We start from the raw sequence: 21,066 nt of genomic DNA on the forward strand, positions 1-21,066 counted from the left end.
CTCGGCGCCCAACCACAAGCAGTGACAGGACCCCTCCCCTCTGACCTGGCGGCTCTGACAGGTTCCACACCATGTCCATCATGCTGGCCGTGGACATCCTGGGCTGCACGGGCTCCGCCGAGGAGCGGGCAGCGCTTCTGCACAAGACCATCCAGCTGGCGGCGGAACTTCGGGGGACCATGGGCAACATGTTCAGCTTCGCTGCGGTCATGGGCGCCCTGGATATGGCTCAGGTACAGAGGGGTGCATCTCGAGCTGGGCTTCAGGCAGTCGCTGTTTGGAGGAGCCCTGGGATACGATCCTTTGCGATGACTGTACATTGAATCAGGAAGAACTTTGTGACTTGTAGGCAGCATTTGTGCAAAGGTAACTGTGAGAACTGAGTCCGAGTCTTTCCCCTTCTTGGGGCTTCAGTTTACCCACCTGTAAAATGAGTGACAAATATTAAATGAATTTCAAGAATAAATATAAAATGGCTATCATTTAGCAAGCACTTAATATATGCTAGGTGCTACACTGAGTACTTTACAAGCACCGATTCCTCAAAACAATCTTGTGAAGTAAGTGCCTCTATTGTCCCATTTTACTTCTGGAGAAACGGAGGCACAGCAGTACTTGCCTGAGGTCACACAGTCAGAGACTGAAAAAGTTGGGATTTGAAGCAGATCTGTTTAATTTCAGAGCCCAAACCTCATCCACACTCTACACTTGCTCTCCTGTGCCGAGTCAGTAGGAACAACAGGGTCCTAGAGGCCGTGGTTCAATTCCCAGCTCTGCCACTTAATTTTGGAATGACCTTGGGCAAGTCATTTCCCTATCTGAGCCTTAGTTCCCTCATCCGTAAAATGAGTTGTTGCAAGGGCTTCAAGAGAGACTGTGAAATGCAGCCAGCACTGTCCCTGATACGTGAATGGTGACCGTGATAATAATACTTATTATCCCATATCTGGGTGTCCACTCAGCGGGGTGGCCTGTGGCCCGTGCAGGCCCCTTTCCTGGCTGGTCACTCACAGTCTGATCTCCCCAGATTGCCCGGCTGGAGCAGACATGGGTGACCCTTCGGCAGCGACACACAGAGGGTGCCATCCTCTATGAGAAGAAGCTCAAGCCATTTCTCAAGAGCCTCAACGAGGGCAAAGGTACTTCCCCCGCCTTGCTGTGTGACCTTGGACAGGCTCTAGCCCTCTCTGGGCCGGCAAAGACCCTCGCAATGTGGATGATGAGAGCTTGACTGAGCTCAGTGTGGGCTCTTCTCCCTGTGCTCACTTTCTGCACCTGGCGACTGTGTGTGCCGCAGCCAGGGCCAGGCTCGGCCCTCTGGGCTGTGCCGAGGCTGCAGTGGGTTCAACTGGAGGAATCCACAAGGAGGGGCTTGCCTTGGGAGTCGGGAGCCTTGGGGGCTCAGTCAGGGACCCCAGGAAGACCCTCCCCCTGCCACACCTGTTACCTGGGACCAGAGCGGATGGTGGGGCCTCCAAGGTCTCTAAGCACCTGCCTCCCTCCCTGCAGAAGGCCCACCGCTGAGCAACACCACGTTTCCCCATGTGCTGCCGCTCATCACGCTGCTGGAATGTGACTCAGCCCCTGCTGAGGGCCCTGAGCCCTGGGGCAGCACAGAGCACGGTGTGGAGGTGATCCTGGCCCACCTGGAGGCTGCCCGAACAGTGGCACACCACGGAGGCCTGTATCACACCAACGCTGAGGTCAAGCTGCAAGGTGAGTCACCGATCGAATGGCGGGGGCGGGGGTGGCGAGAAAGTCACTGGTCCTGCCAGCCGGGCCTCCCTCCACCGGACTTGCTCTCCCCTTTTCTCCAAACGTCCACTTGCGTTTCTCCATCCCTCTTGCCTGCTCCACTCCCTCTTTTTTTTTTTTTTTTTCTTACCCGTTTTTCACTCACTTATCAGTTCAACTGTTAGCAGAAGGCATCCGGTGTGGGTGGAGGGATAGAGATGATTCAAAGAGCACCAAAGCTGTGTATCTTTCTCTGAGCCTCAGTCTTCCCATCTGTGAAGTAGACGTCCTAACAGGGCTGCTTTACATGGTTGTTTGCAAAGCAATCTTTTACTGCCTCAGGCAGGATTTAAGTCATGAAACTTCACTGTAGATAAACTGGAAATTACAGCTGAGCAAAAAGGAAATAAAAACAAAAATCACCCACAGTTATCCAGAGGCAAGTGGGGAGAATATTTTGGTGTTTGTTTTTCCTGCCTTTTTCTTTTTCAGAGAGAACAATTTTTTTTTTTTACTTAGCAAAAACTTACTCGCAAAATGTATTCGTTTCTTAGAAAGAACTTTGGAGCTTACAGAAAAATATGAAAAGAAAAATGCCCCCAAATTAACATTAATATTTTTATATTCTAGTGATTTAAAAATTATACATGGCACATGTGGTCATGTTCATCAGTAAACGTTGCTCGATTCCTGGTGGAGCTGGGGGAGGTGCCTTAGGAACAAGGCCCTGGAGCCCCAGGCCTTCCCCAGCTGGATGGTAGTCCCCTGACCTCTGTGCCCTGCCTTGCAGGGTTCCAGGCCCGGCCAGAGCTCCTGGAGGTGTTCAGCACTGAGTTCCAGATGCGCCTCCTCTGGGGCAGCCAGGGCGCCAGCAGCAACCAGGCCCGGCGCTATGAGAAGTTTGACAAGGTCCTCACTGCCCTGTCCCACAAACTGGAGCCTGCTGTCCGCTCCAGCGAGCTGTGACCCCCACGGACCCCTCCCCTCTGCAGCTGCGGGCAGCAACAGGGACAGAGGGGGCACAGACCTTTCCCCAGAGCACCCCAGAGACACTGTGATCAGCCCAAGAATGTTCTGGGCCCAAACCAGGATCTCCGTTGCACTTCCAGGGTCCTGCATGGACCCTGGGCTCCGTCCCACCTGCTACATGCCCGCCAAGTCTCCCTTCAGGAAGAACCGGAACCCTCTCCCTCCCTCCAGCTTCTGCTTCTCCCCTTCCTGCTGAGGTGCCCTGTGCTCGAGCCAGGAGAGAGCCTTCACACCTCCTCACTCTTCTCGGGGCACCTGCCGGACACCAAGGCCTCCACCTGGTTGTAAATATGTCTGTCTGTTCTGTAAATAGATGTACAGAAGCCATGTTCGTTCTTTCATATAATAAACTTTTATGACTCTTTCTTCTGTCTCTCAGGGGGCCCTGGGGTGGAAGGAAGCATCTTTTCTCAGATGAAAAGGGGAAAAAGTGATTCAACGGTAAATACTTATCCCCTGGGACATTTCAGATTCTACCAGGAGCCAGAGTTACATCCAATACTAAAATCCAGTCCCAGGGGCGCCTGGGTGGCTCATTCAGTTGAGTGTCAGACTCTTGATTTCACCTCAGGTCATGATCTCATGGTTCATGGGTTCGAGCCCCAAATATAAATAAAACCCAGTCCCGGTCCTGGAGGAGCTCACAGACCAGTGGTGGAGATACACGGCTAATTCCAACCAGTGGGAGAAATCCTGGGCAGCCCCTACTAAGGGGAAGCCCAGCTAAGTTTCCCACAAAAGCACTACCAAGCATTTCAGATGTTTGGGGTGGAAGGGTGCTTTTTTTTTTCTTTTTTAGAGAGAAAGTGCAAGTGAGCAAGGATCAGAGAGAGAGAATCCCACAACGGACCGAGAGAGGGGGAGAGGGAGAGAGACAGAAAGAGAGACAGAGAGAGAGAGAGAGAGAGAGAGAGAGAGAGAGAGGCGGGGCTCACCCGCTCGTGCTTACCTGATATGGTACTCGAACTCAGAAACTCTAAGATCATGCCCTTAGCCAGAGCTGAAGTCAGATGCTCAATGACTGAGCCACCTAGGCACCCGGGCTTTTTGAAATTTCGGATTCCAATTCCCTCTGGAAAATTGAGAACTGGAGGTAGAAGGTACTCCCCCTGGGTCACTGCTGCGGAATGAGGAAGGCTGGAACCTGGGTGTCCTGACCTGGACTTCTTTGAAGTGGCCCCAGAAGGCTTTGTGTGTGTGTGTGTGTGTGTGTGTGTGTGCATGTGCACATGAGTAGGGTAGCTGGGGCAGGGAATCTCTAAGAAGGGCCCTGAAAGCAGTTGTTTTGATTCCATGGATAGGGGAGGTAGGCAATATGGATCAAAACGATTCCTGGCCAGGCTGGACACCTGTGGAGCCTGTTCACCGAATACAAAACTTCTGGGGTCCTTTGCTTTCTAAATCCTTTGACCAAGAGAGGCTGGGTAACATAGTGCATTAGATCTTTGGCAGCAGCTTGACTCGGGTGGCCTTGGACAAGAGGCTTAATCCCTTGGATCCCAATTTCCTCCTCAATGAAATGCAGACAATAACAAGATCAGTTCCTCAGGACTGATGTTCAAGCACTTAGGGCACAGTAGCTGCTAGGTAGGGGACTGCCATGTTTCATACATAATAGATTGTCAATAATCATTTATCGATTACTGAGTCAAAACACTTTGTATCTCATTGAAATATCACCATCTCTTATTTTAAGTTTATTTATTTTGAGAGAGAAAAAGAGAGAGAGAAATAGAGTGAGAGAGAGAAAGAGAGAGAGAGAGAGAGAGGTGGAGGGACAGAGAGAGGAGAGAGAATCCTAAGTAGGGTCCGCACTGTTAGTGAGATCATGACCTGAGCCAAAATCAAGATTCCGACGCTTAACCCACTAAGCCACCCAGGCGCCCCAAAATATCACTATTTCTCTTCCTGACAGGCACTGTTATGATCTATAAGGCACCTAACACTAATGGCACGTAGTAGGTGCTCACCAAAAGCTATATTACTGAGCGCTCTTTTATCGTGTAAAAGAAAAAAAGAGCACGGAAAGGGCTCTTTGCAAGTTTTAAGGTGCCGCACAAGTTTTTGCTACAATTGTTACGTCACCCTTTGTGGCATAAACCTTTATTATTCTTTCGGCACGATTACGGTCTCCTAGTTACCGTGGCCATGGAAACGTGGCCCGCTGTCCTGGATTGGGCGGTTCGCGGGCTCCCTCTAGAGGCTACCTTGCGGTTCTGCTGCCGGACGGCGGCGCGGGCCTCTCAGAGGGGAGCCGGGAGTTGTAGTCTACGGACAGTGGCTGCCACGGAGTGATGCACGCCGGGAATTGTGGTTCTAGGGAGGGGCGGTTGGCCCAGACCCGGCTCCGGCCTCATCCGTATGGCGGCTGCGACACGCGGCTGCCGGCCCTGGGGCTCGCTCCTCGGGTTGCTGGGGTTGGTCTCGGCCGCGGCCGCCGCCTGGGACCTGACTTCGCTGCATTGCCACTTCGGCGCCTTCTGCGAATGTGACTTCCAGCCTGACTTCCAAGGTGAGGAGCCGCAGGAGCGGGGGGGCCGGCGGACCGGGGAGCCTTTGCACCCAAGGGTTGCGCCAGGGCCAGACCTGGAGGGTAGAACCGAGGGCCGGGACACTCGGACTTCCGGATGGCTGGGGCCGGAAGTGGGCCCGGCATTGCGGGACTGAGAGCCTGGAGCTCCGGACTTGAGGCGTAGGTTTGAGGAAGCCTTTTGGGGGTCCAGGGAGAGCCCTGCCAGGATGGAGAGAGGCATTTGACAAAAGGGCCTTGGGGGGAAGATTGGGCTTCCACAGGGGAGAAGCCTGCCTCGGGCGTGGTCAGGAGCCTTGGGCCAACCCTGCTGACAGCTCACACCCACTTGGAGCTGAGCTGAGTCAGGTCTCAGGGTGGCTGCTGTAGCCGGAGACCCCAAGGGCCCCACTCCCTTTCTACAGAAGGGGAACGTAAAAATGTCCCGGAACACAGGGAACCCTTGACCGGGTTTCCAGATAGGACTCCTCCCCACCCCCTTCCGTGACAAGCTTGTGTGTGTCCTCAGCTCTGATTCTGCCCTTCTTGTGGCCCTAGGTCTGGAGTGTGACCTGGCCCAGCACCTTGCCGGCCAGCACTTGGCCAAGGCGCTGGTGGTGAAGGCACTGAAGGCCTTCGTGCAGGACCCAGCCCCCACCAAGCCACTGGTCCTCTCCCTGCATGGCTGGACAGGCACTGGCAAGTCCTATGTCAGCTCCCTGCTGGCGCGCTACCTTTTCCGGGGTGGTCTCCGCAGCCCTCATGTACACCACTTTTCCCCCGTCATCCACTTTCCCCACCCCGGCCACGTGGAGCGCTACAAGGTAGGCTGGTGGCATCCTGGGCCACCATTCACCTGCATGTTGGGGTGCCAGACCCTAGGGAGTGAATGAATCCTCAGTCCAGAGAGGGAGAGTCACTTGCTCCAAGGCACACAGCCAGTTGGAGCCCCAGCCCTCAGGACCCATCATGACCAGAGCTTGAGATGGTGCCATTCTACCTGGCAGGGAGTTCTTGCTTTAAATCATGGCGGGGGAGGGGGGGGTAGGGGCAGTAATGGTACCTTCCTGCCAAGGTTGTTGTCAGGGACCACGGGATCATATAGTTGCAGGTATTATTTATTGAGCACTTACCTTTGCCAGACAGTCTGCGTTATCTTCTTTCTGCAAAGCATGGTCCCAATTTGAGGCTCAGAGGAAGCATTCAGTAAATAGTCGCTCTTACTACTATTATTGTTGATTGCAAGGTACTTTGCAGGCTGATCTGTTTCAGCTGTCAATATTACTGGGAAGGTTCAGGGGGCATAAAGGAACCTTCCCCTTTTATGGAAAGTAGGAAGGATCGGAGAATGAGTCCTGATCAGGCTGACATAAGGCCTGGGTTTGAGTCTCTGTGAGCCTGCTGACTTGCTCTGTGAGCTTGAATAAGTCTCTCGCTTCTCAGGGCCACAGTTTTGCCCGCAGCCCTATGAAAGAATTAGTTTTTTCTGGGAGACCGTACCCTCCTGGGAAGGGGATTAGTTTTGGCCTTGGGAAGAAGTCTGGGGTTAGAGGAGCATCTCCTTCAGATTCCTGCCTCTCCCCTGCAGAAGGATCTTAAGAGCTGGGTCCAGGGGAACCTCACTGCCTGCAGCCGCTCCCTCTTCCTCTTTGACGAGATGGACAAGCTGGCCCCAGGCCTGATGGAGGTCCTGCGACCTTTCCTGGGCTCCTCTTGGGTTGTGTTCGGGACCAACTATCGCAAAGCCATCTTCATCTTCATCAGGTGGGTCCAGCTCTGCAGCAGGATGGTACGGGGACACCTGTCCAAGGTCTCAGCTATCCAGTCTGGGCCTGCAGTCCCAGAGCAGAATACCTTTCCTCCCCCCACCCCCAGGCCCAGTTGGGCTTTTCCAAAGCCCCTTACACTCTCACTGTGACACCGTTATCCACATTTTGACATTTTCAAAGCCCATTCCAGGCTCAGTCTTTGGGATCTTCACTGTTTGTTTGTGGAAGCCTGCTAGGTTAAGGGGCTTCCCTCTTTTGTGGCCGGGAGGACACAGACTTGGGAAAAACAGGACTGGAATTCTAGTCCCACCTCTAAGAGTCCTAGCTATGTTTCCTTGGGCAAATCACTTCACCTCTCTGAACTCCCATCTCCTTTTCTGCACAGCAGGGCCAATATCAATGCCTCACTGTCCTCCTAGAGGCCGGGGGAGGGAAAGTCAGTTAAGGGACCCAAAAGTGTTTTGTAAACTCTAAAGTGCGTGGCACATATAGGTGAATTTCCAGGGGTCATGGTTGTAGACACAGGCACTGGAGAGGGGAAGTGGTGCCTGTGCTATGTTTTCAGTGCGTTTTTTGGCTCCTGCTGGTACTGAGCTGGGTCCCCAGGCTCAGGTTGTGTTAGGTGGCACGTGGGAAGCAGGGGCCATCCTGCCCCTCCTGAGCCTGCGTCCCCCATGGTTTCAGCAACACTGGTGGTGAGCAGATCAACCAGGTGGCACTGGAGGCGTGGCGCAGCCGCCGGGACCGTGAGGACATCCGCCTACAGGAACTGGAGCTGGTCATCTCCCAGGCTGTGTTGGACAACCCGCACCGTGAGTTCCGCTCAGGAGGCCCCCCCTGGGGTAACTTCAGCAGGTTGGGGCTTCACCCAGGGCTGGGTCTGATGCTTTGCCCACCGACCTGGTACTTCTCAGCCCACACTTTGGCGCTCCGGGGCTGTCCCTGAGCCCAACATAGACCCTTCCCCCATTGTCCCTTCCTGCAGATGGCTTCTGGCGCTCAGGCATCATGGAAGAGCATCTCCTAGACGTGCTGGTGCCTTTCCTCCCACTGCAGCGGCACCATGTGCGGCACTGCGTGCTCAACGAGCTGGCCCAGCTGGGCCTGGAGCCAAGGGATGAGGTCGTCCAGGCTGTGCTGGACAGCACCACCTTCTTCCCTGAGGACGAGCAGCTCTTTTCCTCCAATGGCTGCAAAACTGTGGCTTCCAGGATTGCCTTCTTCCTCTGACTCTCTAGATGGCACCCTTGCCCTCCTGGCCAGGCTGTGCAGGAGAGTCCTGGGGCCTCTTCAGTAGGGACTCTTTTCCTGAGCCTCCTGGAGAGTGAGACCCAGAGTCCAAAGTGAAGATGAGGAGGCATGTTGGCCAGGCCATGGGCCCGGGGGCCAGGGCAGGCCCTGGCCTCTTAACTGCTCTCAGGGCATCTTGGCCTTTGCTTCCTTCCTTAGGGAAACCACTGGTGACCCCAGAACTTCAGTGAGCCTTGACCTTGCCCTCCAGCTTGAGCCTTCTTAAAATGTGAATTGTAACTCAGGGACTGTGGCTCATGGCTGCTCCCTCCCTCTTCAGTCTTACTCTTGGCCCCTTGGTCTGGCACCATATTCTCAATCCTCCATTCCATACCCTATGTACCAGTATCGTAAAGCCAAGCTGAGACTTCTCAGTCTTCGTGAACAGACGGACACAAGCTGCCACTTGGGCCTAGTTTTTAAAGTTTTTAATTTTATAAGAGAACAAACACAATAAACTTAGCCATGGGACCAGAGGAATGTTGGCTGAGGTATCTAATTGCTCTGGAAGGAGGCTATTTTGCTGAGTGCCAGTGAGCGTGTGTGTATGGGGGGAGGGGGTTAGAATCTCTTCCATACCCAGCAAGAAGTGAGGGGCTGAAGGGTCCCTCCAGAGAACAATGTAACTGCTAGGGCTGGAGTCCTGGCCAGCCTTGATTTTTCTGGCTGGGGTTTTCTGAGACTTAGGCTCAGGCCCTGGTTACTTCAGTCTTGCTGGAACCTGGGCTCGTGCTCTGGCTCAAACTCTGGGCAGCATCAGTCTTGCTGGGCTTCTGGCATTGGCCCTGAGTGGCCTCAGTGCTGCTGGGGCTCCAACTTGGATCATAGAAATCCTTGGTCTTGCTGGGACTTCGGATCAGTCCCCAGCACTGGCCCTGGGTGGCAGCCTTACTGGGTCCCCAGCTATGGCCATGGGCAACCTTGGTCTTTCTGAACCTCTGCCTTGAGCCCCTAGCGGCCTTGGTTTTGTTAGGCTTTCGTCGTGCGCATCGGGTGGCCTCTGTCTCGCTGGAACTACAGCTCTGGCCCTGGGCAGCCTCCGTCTTGCTGGGCCTCTGGCCCTGGCCCTGGGCGGCCTTCATCTCGCTGGGCCTCCGGCTCTGACCCTCAGCGGCTGCGGTCTTTCTGGGCCTCTGGCTCTGGCCTTGGGCGGCCGCGGTCTGGCTGGGCCTCCGGCTCTGGCCCCAGGCGGCCTCGTTTTCTCTGGGGCTGTGGCTCAATTTTAGGTCTTCCCCGTTCTCCAACAGGTCTGAGGATTGAGTCTTCAGCAGTGAGGAGATTGAGGATGTCACAGCAGTGCCCGAGGTGCTCTTGTATTCCTGGCAGGTAGTGGACATCTCTGTCTCTGAGGTGGACAGGGTTCTGACTGGGAAGGATGTGCCAAGAGTACCTGTCAGGCAGCCCTTCGCAGACAGCTCCAGGAAAAGGAGGTGTCCGTCTCACCCTTGCCTATGCCCCAGAGGCCTTGTGTGGCCAAGGGGAAGGTCTGCCAGACGACACCAGCCCAGCCCCCTCGGCAACCCAAGCCCTGCAGGCGGGCCAGGGCTGTAGGATAAGTGGGAGACGGTGAGGACCCCCCTCGTGCAGCCCTCACTGAGGGTTCACCACACCCCTTGCAGAGCGAGGATCCTCACCCCTGCTTTAGAGTCACACAGCTGTAAGAAGCAGAGCCCAGAAGCATCTACAGGCCAGAGAGTCTCTGACCCCTGACCTTGGCCCACTCTGCCGCTTTGGTGTACTCAGGGCCAGCAGGAGCGCTGGGGACTTACAGCCCAAGATGCAGCCTGAAGACGTCTGGCTGAGGTAGCTGTTGGACAGGGACCTCACCTTGCTGGCTGCGGCCTTCGGCTTCTCCTCCTAGGGCAGAGACAGGCAAGGCAGTCACCGGCTGTGGGAGGCCGTGGGCCAGTGACACAGCTCTGGAAGGAAGACCAGCAGCTTCGAGTTCCTCAAGGGTCCCCAGTTGGGGCTGGGTGGGACATGGACAGGCTAAGACTGGCCAGGAAGGGGAGTGGGCAGACCAGACTGGCATGGCACTCTGAGAAAGGGAGTGTTTGGGCAGCTGCTTGGGCCTCAGTTTCAAAAGGCAAATGAGTTCAAGTGTGGGACAGGCTTCTGTAAACGGTAAAGTGCTGTGCCCTGGGGAATAGCTAGTGAAGAATGGAGGAATGTTTTTACACTTTACATGCCTCTCCCATTTCATCCTCCCACGCATCTGGGAGGGAACTACCCTCTCATGGTCCAGAAACCCAGGCTACGGGTGCCGCAGCAGCCTGCCCGGGACACGCAGCTAAGAAAGCAGAGAGGCGGGGCTTGAATCCGGGCCTGCAGGACGCCACAGCCAGGCGTGTGGCTGCTGGACCCCTCCGACCCACTCACGCCTGCAGGCTGAGGGGAATGGAAGTGAGGACGGGCAGGCGCTAGCTCTACCTTGCCCCAAGGGAGGGAGCTCACGATGACTTCAGAGGGCACACAAATCAAAGTTCTGCATTTGTGTGTTGGCAGCGTGAGCTAAAAAACTAGCACTGGCTGTTGCCGTTTATGGCAAGGGATGCTCGTGGTCCGTTTACTCATTCGTAACGTTTCCTCTGAACACAAGTGTACTTGCATCAGCAGTGGGGCGGACAAATCGTGGGGCTTCCACAGGATGGAATTCTCTACAGCGATGAGAATGAGCGGTCAGCTTAGATGCATCTCACCAACAAGCTTAGTGAAAGGAGTCAGACAAGCGGGCACACTGTATCTGTCCACGGGCGTGAACAGACACGTTCATTTGTGATGTCAGCAGTCAGGACAGCCTTGGGGGTGCACTGGGCTAGGGGAGGGACCTGGCAGGGGGCCTGGGAATGTGGTCTTTCAAAAGATAATGGTGTCGTGGGTGTATTCAGTTTGTGAAAATTCATCAGCTCGCCCCCTTAGGATTTGTGTACTTTTCTATATTTACATTACATTCAATAAAAAAGTTTTTTGAACTGGATTGCAGAATTAAGAAAATCCTGGCACAGCCAGCACACACAGAAGTTATGAAGGTGAGTGTGGCCAAGTGTGGGAAGGCCTCCTTGTGAGGGGCCCACATCCTCGTGTGCCCTTCCTCAGGGGTGTACCCCTTACTGGTACCATCCCCATCTCAGAGCAGAATGTCCCCAGCCCGAGTCACACAGCTGAGTGGCGGCAGAGCGAGACCCGGATGCCAGCCTCCAGCCAATCTGCATCCCTCAGCCCTGGCTTGGGGTACGCTCCCCCAGAACTCCAGGGCCCTAGGCCCCAGCATGTGGCACACTCACCTGTTTTTCCTCCTTCTTGGGGGCCTCAGCTTCTTCCTTTGGACCTTCTGGCTTTCCTTCCAGGGTCTGGGGGGTGGTGGCCTTGAGCTCTTCAGAGGTCTCGGCCAAAGGCTGTTCCTGCTTCCACCTGAGCTGCAGGGCCCGTGCCTTGTGGCGCTCTCGCTCCCGCTCCCTGAGCTGCCTGCCAAGCCATGGCCCCAGAGCGCTGGGTAAGGCCCCCCGCCAGACTCAGCCCACCAGCCCCGGGGGCTGGAGAATGGCCTGAGGAGGCAGTGGGGTAGGAGGAGTCTTGACCCCTGGCCATTTCCTGCTCCTGGCCCGAGGTCCCCACTTGGGGAACTTGCCCCACGATGCCTTGAGGGATGCCAGCCTGCGGGCTGCTCTCCGACACCCGATCCAGCTGCAACCTGGCCAGGTGGGCTGCCTGGCTGCCGAGCACCTCCTCCACCGACATGCCCGGGAAGAGATTGGCCATCAGGGGGAGCAGCTGCCAGGAAAGAGCCGGGTGTGGGCCAGGACAGGGGGCGAAGGGTGTGGCGCTGCCCTGCCCTTGCAGAGCCCTTCTCAGAGCTGACGTGGGAAGCATTTGCAAACTGCGGTTTTTAGAGGGCCAGACCTTCTTGCTCCAGAACTGGGAGGAGCCTGTGAGGAGGCCTACCGGAAGAGAGCACACTGACCCCGACCTGGCCAGCCAACTGCAGGTGCTGGAGCCAGCCTGTGGGGGGTTGGCCTCTAAGTGTGTGCCCTGGGGCAAGGGAACTGACCTCTCTGAACCCTACCCTCTTCACCTGCAAATTGGGGGTGATAATAATGTTACCTGTCTCATGGGGTGCTGAAGAGGGGAAACGGCAATGCAAGTTGAAGTGGCTAGAACAGGACCTGGCACACTGTAAGTGCTTGGCATTGGCCGCTGTTAGATGTTCTAGGAAACCAGACTGCTGGGAACAGGGGGTATCTTTAAGCAACAGTGGGTATTGATTCTGGAGCCCGCCCTCCTGGCCCAGCAGGAACCCACCTTAGGTTGTTTGGGGTTGAGGAGCAGGACGGTGGCAACATCCAGGCGGGCCCCCAGAATGTTCTGCAGGAGCTGCCGGCTCCTGGCACGGTGCAGGTAGTACTGGGCTTTCCAGGGGTTGTGCTGGATGGCCACTGAGAAGTGGCTCTCTGCCTTATGGAACTGCCTGAAGGACACAGTGGGTCACAGGCTGCTGTGAGCTGGGCCCTCTGGAGGGAAATAGCAATTGCTGGGCCCCATTGGGGAGTCTGGGGAAAATCAGGCTGGTCTCTGCTCCCCCAACTCCACCATGCCCCTCTGCTCTTCTAATAGTAACACTCTTAATGGCCCCAACACTTAAATGCTAGTATAAGACCCCAATATAAGTGAATGTGTTTTTTTTAAATAAAGCTTATTTATTTTGAGAGAGAGGGAGGGGGAGAAAGTGGGGGGAGGGGAGGGGCAGAGAGAGCGAGAATCCCAAGCAGACTCCTTGCTATCAGCCTGTCAGCACAGATCCCAACGTGGGGCTCCATCTCGAGAACCGTAAGATCAAGATCTGAGCCCAGGGGCGCCTGGGTGGCTCAGCTGGTTGGGCATGCGACTTCAGCTCAGGTCATGATCTCGCGGTTCACGAGTTCGAGCCCCACGTTGGGTTCTGTGCTGACAGCTCAGAGCCTGGAGCCTGCTTCAGATTCTGTGTCTCCCTCTCTCTTTGCCCCTCCCCTGCTTATGCTTTGTCTCTCTCTCAAATATAAATAACATTAACAAAAAAAAAAAAAAAAAAAAAGACCTGAGCCAAAATCAAATCAGACACTTAACTGACTGAGCCACCCCGGCACCCCTCTAAGTGAATGTTTTTAATATCTACGAGTAAGGAAGACCCTTCTGAGAATGTCACAAACCCAAGAGCTAAAAAGGAGAAAATTAATTTGACTACGATTTAATCCCAAATTACCTAGTAGCAAAACCACCACAAAGGAAAGCTAATAAATGGGAGAAATACATTTTCCCACAGAGGCAGACAATAATTTTCCCAGCCTACAAAGAACTCTGTAACAACAACAAAAAGTTTTAAAGAGCAATTTATCATTTAAAAACAAAAATCTGGTTGGGACCAGCCATAATGATGAACACGCACAAAATGGCAGTGCACTAGCCATTTAAACTTGCAACATAAATGAACTCAAGAGTGTTTCTTTGCCTACTGCATTAGCAGAGTTGAAAATAGTCTTAAAAAAAAGAAAAAGAAAAGAAAAGAAAACAGTCTTAACACCTGGCACTAGGGAGATTGGGAAAACAAGACTCCTTTCCTGGGGGAAGTTTACAGCGGCTTACTATTTGTGGAGAACAATTGGATATTATGTTTTTCTTTCTTTGTTTTTTTTAAGTTTATTTCTTTTGAAAGGAAGAGGCAGTGCTAGTGGGGAGGGGCACAGAGAGGGAGAGAGAATCCCAAGTAGCCTCTGCACTATCAGCATGAAGCCAAGGAGGTGGGGCTCAATCTCACAAACCGTTGAGATCAAGACCTGAGCTGAAATCAAGAGTTGGACACTCAACTGACTTGACCCACCTAGGTGTCCCAAGATATTGTTTTAAAATGTTAAATGTTCACACCCCTTAACACAACAATTTGGCTTCTAGCAATCTAACTGTGGCATTCCTAGTATAATGCATGAAAATGTATATCTTGGGTGCTCATTACGTTATGTATAAAACAAACAAACAAACAAACAAATCCCAGAAAACAGCCCAAATATTCATCAGTAGAAAGTTGTCTAAAGAAATGAATTGTGGTACTTCCATAAAATGGAATACCATGCAAATAATAAAGAAGAATGATATAGTCGCATGTATAATAAGATCGGAAGTCAAAAGACAGTTTAACGTTATTTCATTTTGTAAAATGGTACTAATTGTTAATATATACATAGGAGGGGCGTGATCAGATGGTGATCTCACAGTTCCTGAGTTTAAGCCCCACACGGAACACTGGAGATATTTTATAAAAAGTGCAATTACCACAACAATATTCTGAAAAAAGTGACTAATTTTTCACAAAAACTTGCCTGGGAGAGCAGAGGATCCCAGGGTCCCAGCAGGCGGCCTCGAGCCATGCCCCGCCCCCCCAGCCCCACGGGGTCCCGCCCACAAGTCACGCACCTGCTCCTATGCTCGCAGAAGCCCATCTTCTCCTGCAGCAGGCCCATGCGGATGTTGGCACCCTCGTCCTGTGGGCTCAGTGCCAGCGCCTGCTGGTAGTCCGCCTCCGCAAAGGTCAGGTTGCCCAGCTGAAAGAAACAATCTGGGGCCCAGGGACCCGGGGACAGGGGGCTGAGTGGGTCCTCAAGCCCGGTGCCCAGGAGCCCCAGCCCCGCTTCCCCACCCCCAGGGGATCCTGAGACTAGTGGCTACGAACTCCCGTGGGCGGTGGAGGGCACCTGCCGGTGGTGGAGGGTGCCTGCCGAGGTTTGCCTTGCCTCGGGGCACCTTTTACCAGTAGCCTGATTCTCAGCAGTTTGAACAGACTGTAGCCCTTGTCTAAGGCAGCACTTCCCAAAGTGTGTCCCCAGGGCACAGGCTCTCTCCCTCCTCCCGTCCTCCCTCCTTCGGGGGCCTCAAGTGCCCAGCCCGGACTTGGAGGGGCAGGGGCAGCCCGCGCTCACCCCCACGGTTGATGTACAGGCCTTTCTCCTGCTGCTCGTCCCTGAGGGCTTTGTTGAGCAGCAGCACCCCCTCCTGGTAGGCACCCTGCATGTAGCAGTGCACCGCGAAGTCGTTGTAGGCCAGCAGCAGCTGCCGCTGCGCCTGCTGCGCGATGTCCTCCTGGCGCTCGCTCATCATGTCCAGCGCCTTCAGGATGTCCTCCACAGCCGCGTCAAATTCCCAGAGGCGGCGGTACATGATGCCCCTGCGGGGGAGGGGCATGAGGGCCAAGGCACCCCCACCAACCGGGGTGGCCAGCCAGACTGTTGGCCACTCTGGACCATCTTGACCGGGGGAGGTGGCGTGAGGGCCCCCCTCCTCGGCCACTAGCTTAGATGTGGGGCAGGCTCTGGGTTACCACTTGGATAACCTGCTGGTCACTGGTAGTTTTCGTTTTACTCAAAAATAGCTTCCACCTTTGTTTTTGGGAAGCAGGTGCACGCCAACCTCTATGCAAAAGGCCTTTTTGTACGTGGGGCGGATGTTTTACCCCACTGTTTATATGCACAAACCTAGGTTCAAGGAAGTTAAACGGCCCCAAATCGTGTACTGAGTCCTGGGCGGGGGGAAGATTCAAACCCAAGCCTGTCCACTGAGCTGGGCTGAGCCTGCCAGCATGGATGCTCAGCAGGCCTGGGGGGCCAGAATTCCCAGGTTAACTGAGGCGGCTGCCTGCCCCTCCTCTAAGGGCGAGAGCAGCTACAACCTTCTCCCCAGCTTTGACCCTAATGGGTTGTAGGGAAAGATTATTAGAGGCTACATGGGGAAACTGAGGCCTGGGGAGGATCAAGGCCTCTCCTGAGTCCACACAGCACGATCCAAGATGGGCACCTCCCCACACAGTACCGGAAAAGAAAGAGGCCTGGATCCAGAGGGTTGTTCTCGATGGCACAGTTGATGCGCTGCAGAGCGTAATGAAGCTTGCCCTGCACGGCTAGGATCCCGGCATCTTGGCGAGCCTGCTGGGCTTGGTCCACCATCATCTTGAGCAGCACGTTGGCCTGTGGGTGCTTGGGGTCCAACAGCAAGGCTCTGTGCAGGTCTCGATAGCAGAGGCTGGGCTGCAGGGGGCCAAGGATGACATCAGGGCCGCAGGCTCAGCTGAGCTCCGACCTGTCCCGTGGTGAAAGCACACCTCCAGGCCTATAGGGGCCTTTCTCTGGGAAGGCAGGCACCGTGTCCCCCATCCTCAGTGCCCCTGCATTGCTATTCCGCCTTTTGTTTTTTGCCTCATGAAGGAAGCAGGGAGCATTATGGGAAAATCCCGTCCCAGGCCCCATCCCTGCTGGTCCCTCTCCAGATGTGACCTCAGGTGAGCCAGGTCAGCCTGAGTGGTTTCTGCCGTAGAATGGGGCTGCAGATGCCTCCTCCTTGGAGAACTTCTTCAAAGCTCACTGGAGGTGGGTGGAGGGTGTGTCCTCCTGACCGTGACTGTCATTTCCTCCCTATCCTCCCACGCACATGCCTTCCCCAACTCCCCTGACCTTTAAGCCCAAGACTGCTCTGGCAAGGAACAGATACAGACCTGGGCACAAACAGAAAACATCCCCAGGCAAATATCTTCCACTGGGTAAGCAAATCTGTCAGTGAGTCAACAAACAGTTTTAGCAAGCATTATGTGGCCTGTAGGGTAATTGGTTGGAGGGGGAGCACAGCAAACAGTGTGGACACCAGGTGCGAGTGGAAGTCAGGAGGAGGAAGATGGCAGAGGCAAGGGACAGGGCTTTGGAGCAGGTGGGCTTGGGTTCAAAGGCAGCACCAATGAGAGCTGGCTGTGTGACCTTGGACAGGCCCTCTGGACCCAGCTCCTCATCTGTGAAAAGAGGACAATGGGTTGTATCTAAAGGGGGTTACCTCGAGTCTTAAAGACAAGCATAGGTCAAGTGCTTTGAAGGTGTGTACATATGACAGAGGTGGATGTGGCAGGAGGGGGCTGAACTCCCACAGTCGGCAATTACTGATAATTACAATAATTATGAGTCTCCTGCCTCGGGAGGAGACTCTCACTGAGTCACTGTGGGGCCCAGAAGCCCAGACCCCAGCACGGAGAGGCTCAGGTTTCCGGCTACCCGCAGGATGCACCACCTGGTGACTGAGGTGAACCCACCCAGCCCTTCCTTCGTCCCCCCGAGTTCTCTCACTCCCGTGCACCAGGCCAAGCAGGAACACCAGGCATTGTTCTGGATCCTTCCCTTTCCCGCAAGCCCTCTCACGTCTGTCTCTGTTCCTGACTTCCAAAGGACTATGGGACTTGCCCCTTTCCGGCCACTCCCGTGGCCACCCTCCCTTCTACCTTCCTCTCCAACTGGACGGCACCCAGGCTCCCGGCCTCCCAACCTGCCCCTCCAGCCCAAACTCCACCTGGGAGCCAAAAGGATCTTTTGAAAGCCCACTGCCCCAGGGAGCTCCCCTTTGAGGCTCCTGCTTCCCCAGGAAGAAGTCAGGGTCCTCTTCAGTTCACAAGACCCTGCCTGATGCCCTCTCATACCTGCAGTCCCCTCCTCTCTTGTGACCCCAAGTCTCCCTTGCCCCCAAGCTGTTCCCTATACTGTCTGGCCCCATGCCCAGTGCAGGGCTCCTAAAATGTTCACTGAGGCAAATAAGGAGAGAAAGGGGGTGCCTGGGTGGCTCGGTTGGTTAAGCATCCGACTCTTGGTTTTAGCTCAGGTCACAATCTCACATTATGTGAGTTCGAGCCCTAGGTCAGGCTCTGCACCTAGGCGGAGCCTGCTTGGGATTCTGCCCTTCCCCTGCTCATGCTCTCTCTCCCTCTCAAAATAAATAAATAAGCATTAAAAAAAAATAAGACAAAGGAAGGGAGGAGGAAGGGCTGCCTTATCTAATGGATCCTTGGGTGCCCCCACACTCATGAAATCATTCTTTGTGTAATTATCTGCTTAAGGACGTCTCCCCTGGGCTGTGAGTTCCATAAGGGCAGGGATGGCATAGGTTTCTCACCCTGGGGTTTCTGAGGGCCGACACAGGCCTGGCACAGAGCCAGAGCTGAGTGACAACAGGACAACTATGCTGAGTGGTCAGTGACGGCTGGGGACTCTGCCCGGAGAGGACAGTGTCGCCACCACATGGACAGCTTAGCGGCCTCCTGTAATCGCAGGGTATGCTGGGGGCACCCAGGCAGGGGGAGGGCCACCCTCGCCCTGCCCTCCCTGCTCTACCTTCTGGAAGAAGTTGTAGAGCCTGGCCCGGAGGATGTAGACGTCGGCATTGGTCGTGCCAAGCTGCACCTCCTTGGTGACGAGCGAGAGGCAGTCCTGGTGCCGTTTGAGGGCCAGGAGACAGGCCATGCTGAGGGCAGGGGGCAGAGGCACTCTGTCCGCCGGGCAAGAGGGGGCAGGAAGGGGCTGCCAGGGGAACAAGGACACATGCTGGGCACTCACCATCGGTAACGGAAGCTGGCTTTCTCGGGCTGGAGTGCAGAGGCTTGCGAGAAGATTTTCAGGGCATCCAGGAAGGCACGCTGTTCGAGCAGGCACTGGCCCTGGGGACACAGGGGGGAGTCACTCCTACTTGAAACCCAGCAGCACCTATCAGTTGCAGGGGGCACCACTGGGGCAGGAGGGAAGAGAGACAAGAGACAGGGACACAGCCCTTCAGATCTAGGAGAAAATTCAGGGGACAGAGACACAGAGATGGAGAGACAGTGACAGAGATGGAAAGAGATACAGAGCTAGGGAGACACAGCAAGAGAATTATACAGTTGACAAAAACACAATACCGGGGCACCTGGGTGGCTCAGCGTCAGTTGGTTAAGGGTCCGACTTTGGCTCTGGTCATGATCTCATGGTTTGTGAGTTCAAGTCCTGCATCAGGCTCTGCCCTGACCATGCAGAGCCTGCCTGGGATTCTCTGTCTCCCCCTCTCTCTGCCCCTTCCTTGTTCATGCTCTCCCTCTCTCTCTCTCAAAAATAAACATTACAAAAGAGAGGGACAGCAATACAGAAACAGGAACAGAGAGAAACAGCAAGTCTTGGACTTTGTTGATATTTTGTGACTTAATACTTTTGTCTTGAACTGTGAATGGGGAATGCTCTTACCTTCTTAGTGCCTGAGCCTCTCTAGACGCTAGGTTTGTGTGGCCCAGTACAGTAGCCACCAGCTTCGTGTGGCTGTACAAATTTAAATTAATGAATTAAGTAATACCAAAAAATTAGTTCCCCGGTCACACTGTATCTCAAAGGCTCATCAGTCCCAGGTAATCATTGTAATCAGACCACTGTAATCATTGCAGAAAGCTCTCATTGGGCGATGTTGCGAAACACTTTACCCAGCTCTGGAGGTGGGAGAGGCCACGAGAGGGGCAGCAGGTACAGATGGGACAAGACGGTCCCTAGAGAGGCGGAGCTGGTCCCTGGAGCAACGAAAACCCCCACAGCTGAAGGGAGAGCCAACAGGCTTGGGTGTGAGGCGGGCGCCCTGGGTGGGCCTGCGGCAGCCCCAGGCACCTGCAGGTAAAGGACGAAGGTAAGCCGCTCCAGGTATTTGGTGTTCTCCGGCTGGAAGGAGTAGGCCCTTCGCAGGTTCAGGGCGGCCGAGGAGAAGTCACAGAGCTGGATGTAGGCCTCGGCGCGTAAAGCATAGAAGTCTACCTGAGGGAGAGAGGACCCGGGCTGTGTCCCCTCCCCACCGTCCGCTGAGGCCTGATGCTCAGTTACCAGAAGGGACCGAGAGAAGGGGCCTGGCAGGTTCAACGGTGAGGGCAAAGTGTGTGTCAGCAACCGCCCATGCCCACCGCTCACCAGCTGGGAGTTCAGGTGGAGGGCGCGGGAAAAGTACAGCACGGCCATCTCCCAGTCCTCTCTCTCCAAGCACTGCTGGCCTTGGTGATAGCTGGGGGGGGGGGGGGGTGCAGGAAGCAGAGGGGCTGGCCCTGACTTTGGCCAGCCCAGGGCATACAGCTGCAGCTGCAGGTGGGTTGGGAGGAGGGAGGCTTGGGTGGAGAGACAGGGTTGGGCAGGTAGACAGACACCCAGGGAGAGGAGGCTGGCCTTCTTGGAGCTCATCCAGGCCACCATCTTCATCTGCTGATGTGGGAGAGCCCTGTTGTACAGTTGAGTTCACCGAAGCCCAGAGAGGGAGAGTAACCAACCCAAAGCTGTAGGGCATGTCACTGGCTGTGCAGAGTAGGAACCTGGGACCCTGGGACAAGGTAGTCACTCACTACTCCCTGACTTTGAGGGGCACTGTTAATCCCGTGGCCTTTGGCTTTACATCATCAATGTTCTGGAACACCTGGCTGGTCCCAAAGATGCGCTGTAGGGTCCCTTTGGGACTGGATTCACCCATGGCTTTGAGACGTGCTGTGAGGGAGCCGGGTCAAGTTCCAGAGCATCCTAGAACCAAGGGACAGCAAGTTGGGGGGAGGCCTCAGAGATGACCTCTGCTCCACTGACACACTCTCCTCAGGTGTTTTACAGGATGGACGAGGGCTGGAAATGAGGCTGGTAGGAGGCCTCCAGAACAATTTGGGTCCTGGTGGCGCTCCTAGCCCCCTTCCCCTTAGGGATGTTCCAATTTCTCTCCAGTCCTGCTTCTCTCCCTCTCCTATGGTCAAAGTCAAGAGCCAGGGTTCTCGTACACACACTGCCCTCTGCTCTCCTCCTGGTTCCCCTCAGTTCCAGATCCATCTCCTGACACCCAACACTCTAATGTGTCCAGCTGAGGCCCCGCCCCAAGCTGCAGGCCCAGGAGGTCCTGCAGCCCCTCTGGTTATCCTGTGGGACTCTCATGCCC

The 21,066-nt window shown here is 55.0% G+C and overlaps 3 protein-coding genes and 1 long non-coding RNA gene across 10 annotated transcripts in view; 2 read left to right on the forward strand and 2 right to left on the reverse strand.

The window, feature by feature from the left end:
* The window catches only part of SH2D3C (SH2 domain containing 3C), a 29,968-nt gene extending 26,840 nt beyond the window's left edge, over positions 1–3,128 (forward strand). For all 6 annotated transcript variants that reach the window (XM_015062404.3, XM_053204574.1, XM_015062405.3 and 3 more), the window contains 4 exons: positions 62–233; positions 1,028–1,139; positions 1,510–1,716; positions 2,525–3,128. In XM_015062404.3, coding sequence (XP_014917890.3) covers positions 62–233; positions 1,028–1,139; positions 1,510–1,716; positions 2,525–2,700 — 667 coding nt within the window. In that variant the 3' untranslated portion in view covers positions 2,701–3,128. The remainder of the gene's footprint in view (positions 1–61; positions 234–1,027; positions 1,140–1,509; positions 1,717–2,524) is intronic.
* The window catches only part of LOC128312100 (uncharacterized), a 33,430-nt gene extending 28,388 nt beyond the window's left edge, over positions 1–5,042 (reverse strand). Inside the window, exons 1-3 of the long non-coding RNA XR_008290928.1 lie at positions 4,905–5,042; positions 1,901–2,125; positions 46–423 (exon numbers count right to left, since the gene is read on the reverse strand). This is a non-coding gene — a long non-coding RNA (uncharacterized LOC128312100). The remainder of the gene's footprint in view (positions 1–45; positions 424–1,900; positions 2,126–4,904) is intronic.
* On the forward strand, positions 4,981–8,807 carry TOR2A (torsin family 2 member A). Of its 2 annotated transcripts, XM_015062432.3 has the most exons (5): positions 4,981–5,275; positions 5,831–6,096; positions 6,861–7,036; positions 7,726–7,853; positions 8,027–8,807. In XM_015062432.3, exons 1-5 carry the CDS (start codon positions 5,125–5,127, stop codon positions 8,269–8,271), a joined length of 966 nt encoding a protein of 321 aa, XP_014917918.2. In that variant the 5' UTR covers positions 4,981–5,124; the 3' UTR covers positions 8,272–8,807. The 2 variants fall into 2 exon arrangements, with proteins under 2 accessions (XP_014917918.2, XP_026890984.1); XM_027035183.2 differs by lacking the exon at positions 7,726–7,853.
* Positions 8,745–20,638, reverse strand: TTC16 (tetratricopeptide repeat domain 16). The gene is given in 13 exon segments (XM_053204576.1): positions 8,745–9,697; positions 10,101–10,188; positions 11,616–11,792; positions 11,956–12,102; positions 12,631–12,796; positions 14,773–14,914; positions 15,276–15,520; positions 16,162–16,376; positions 18,492–18,621; positions 18,714–18,814; positions 19,779–19,918; positions 20,073–20,178; positions 20,181–20,638. Coding segments are annotated over 13 exon segments (2,508 nt in total). The 5' UTR covers positions 20,355–20,638; the 3' UTR covers positions 8,745–9,020.
* Between the last annotated feature and the right edge of the window lie 428 nt (positions 20,639–21,066).

This window comes from Acinonyx jubatus, chromosome D4 (genome assembly GCF_027475565.1).
Source record: "Acinonyx jubatus isolate Ajub_Pintada_27869175 chromosome D4, VMU_Ajub_asm_v1.0, whole genome shotgun sequence".
Lineage (NCBI taxonomy): Eukaryota > Metazoa > Chordata > Mammalia > Carnivora > Felidae > Acinonyx > Acinonyx jubatus.

Coding starts and splice junctions, on each gene's coding strand:
- TOR2A (XM_015062432.3), top strand. CDS start 5,125: ATGGCGGCTGCGACACGCGGCTGCCGGCCCTGGGGCTCGCTCCTCGGG. Junction 7,037..7,725: donor GCCATCTTCATCTTCATCAG/GTGGGTCCAGCT, acceptor CCATGGTTTCAG/CAACACTGGTGGTGAGCAGA. Junction 7,854..8,026: donor TGTGTTGGACAACCCGCACC/GTGAGTTCCGCT, acceptor CCCTTCCTGCAG/ATGGCTTCTGGCGCTCAGGC.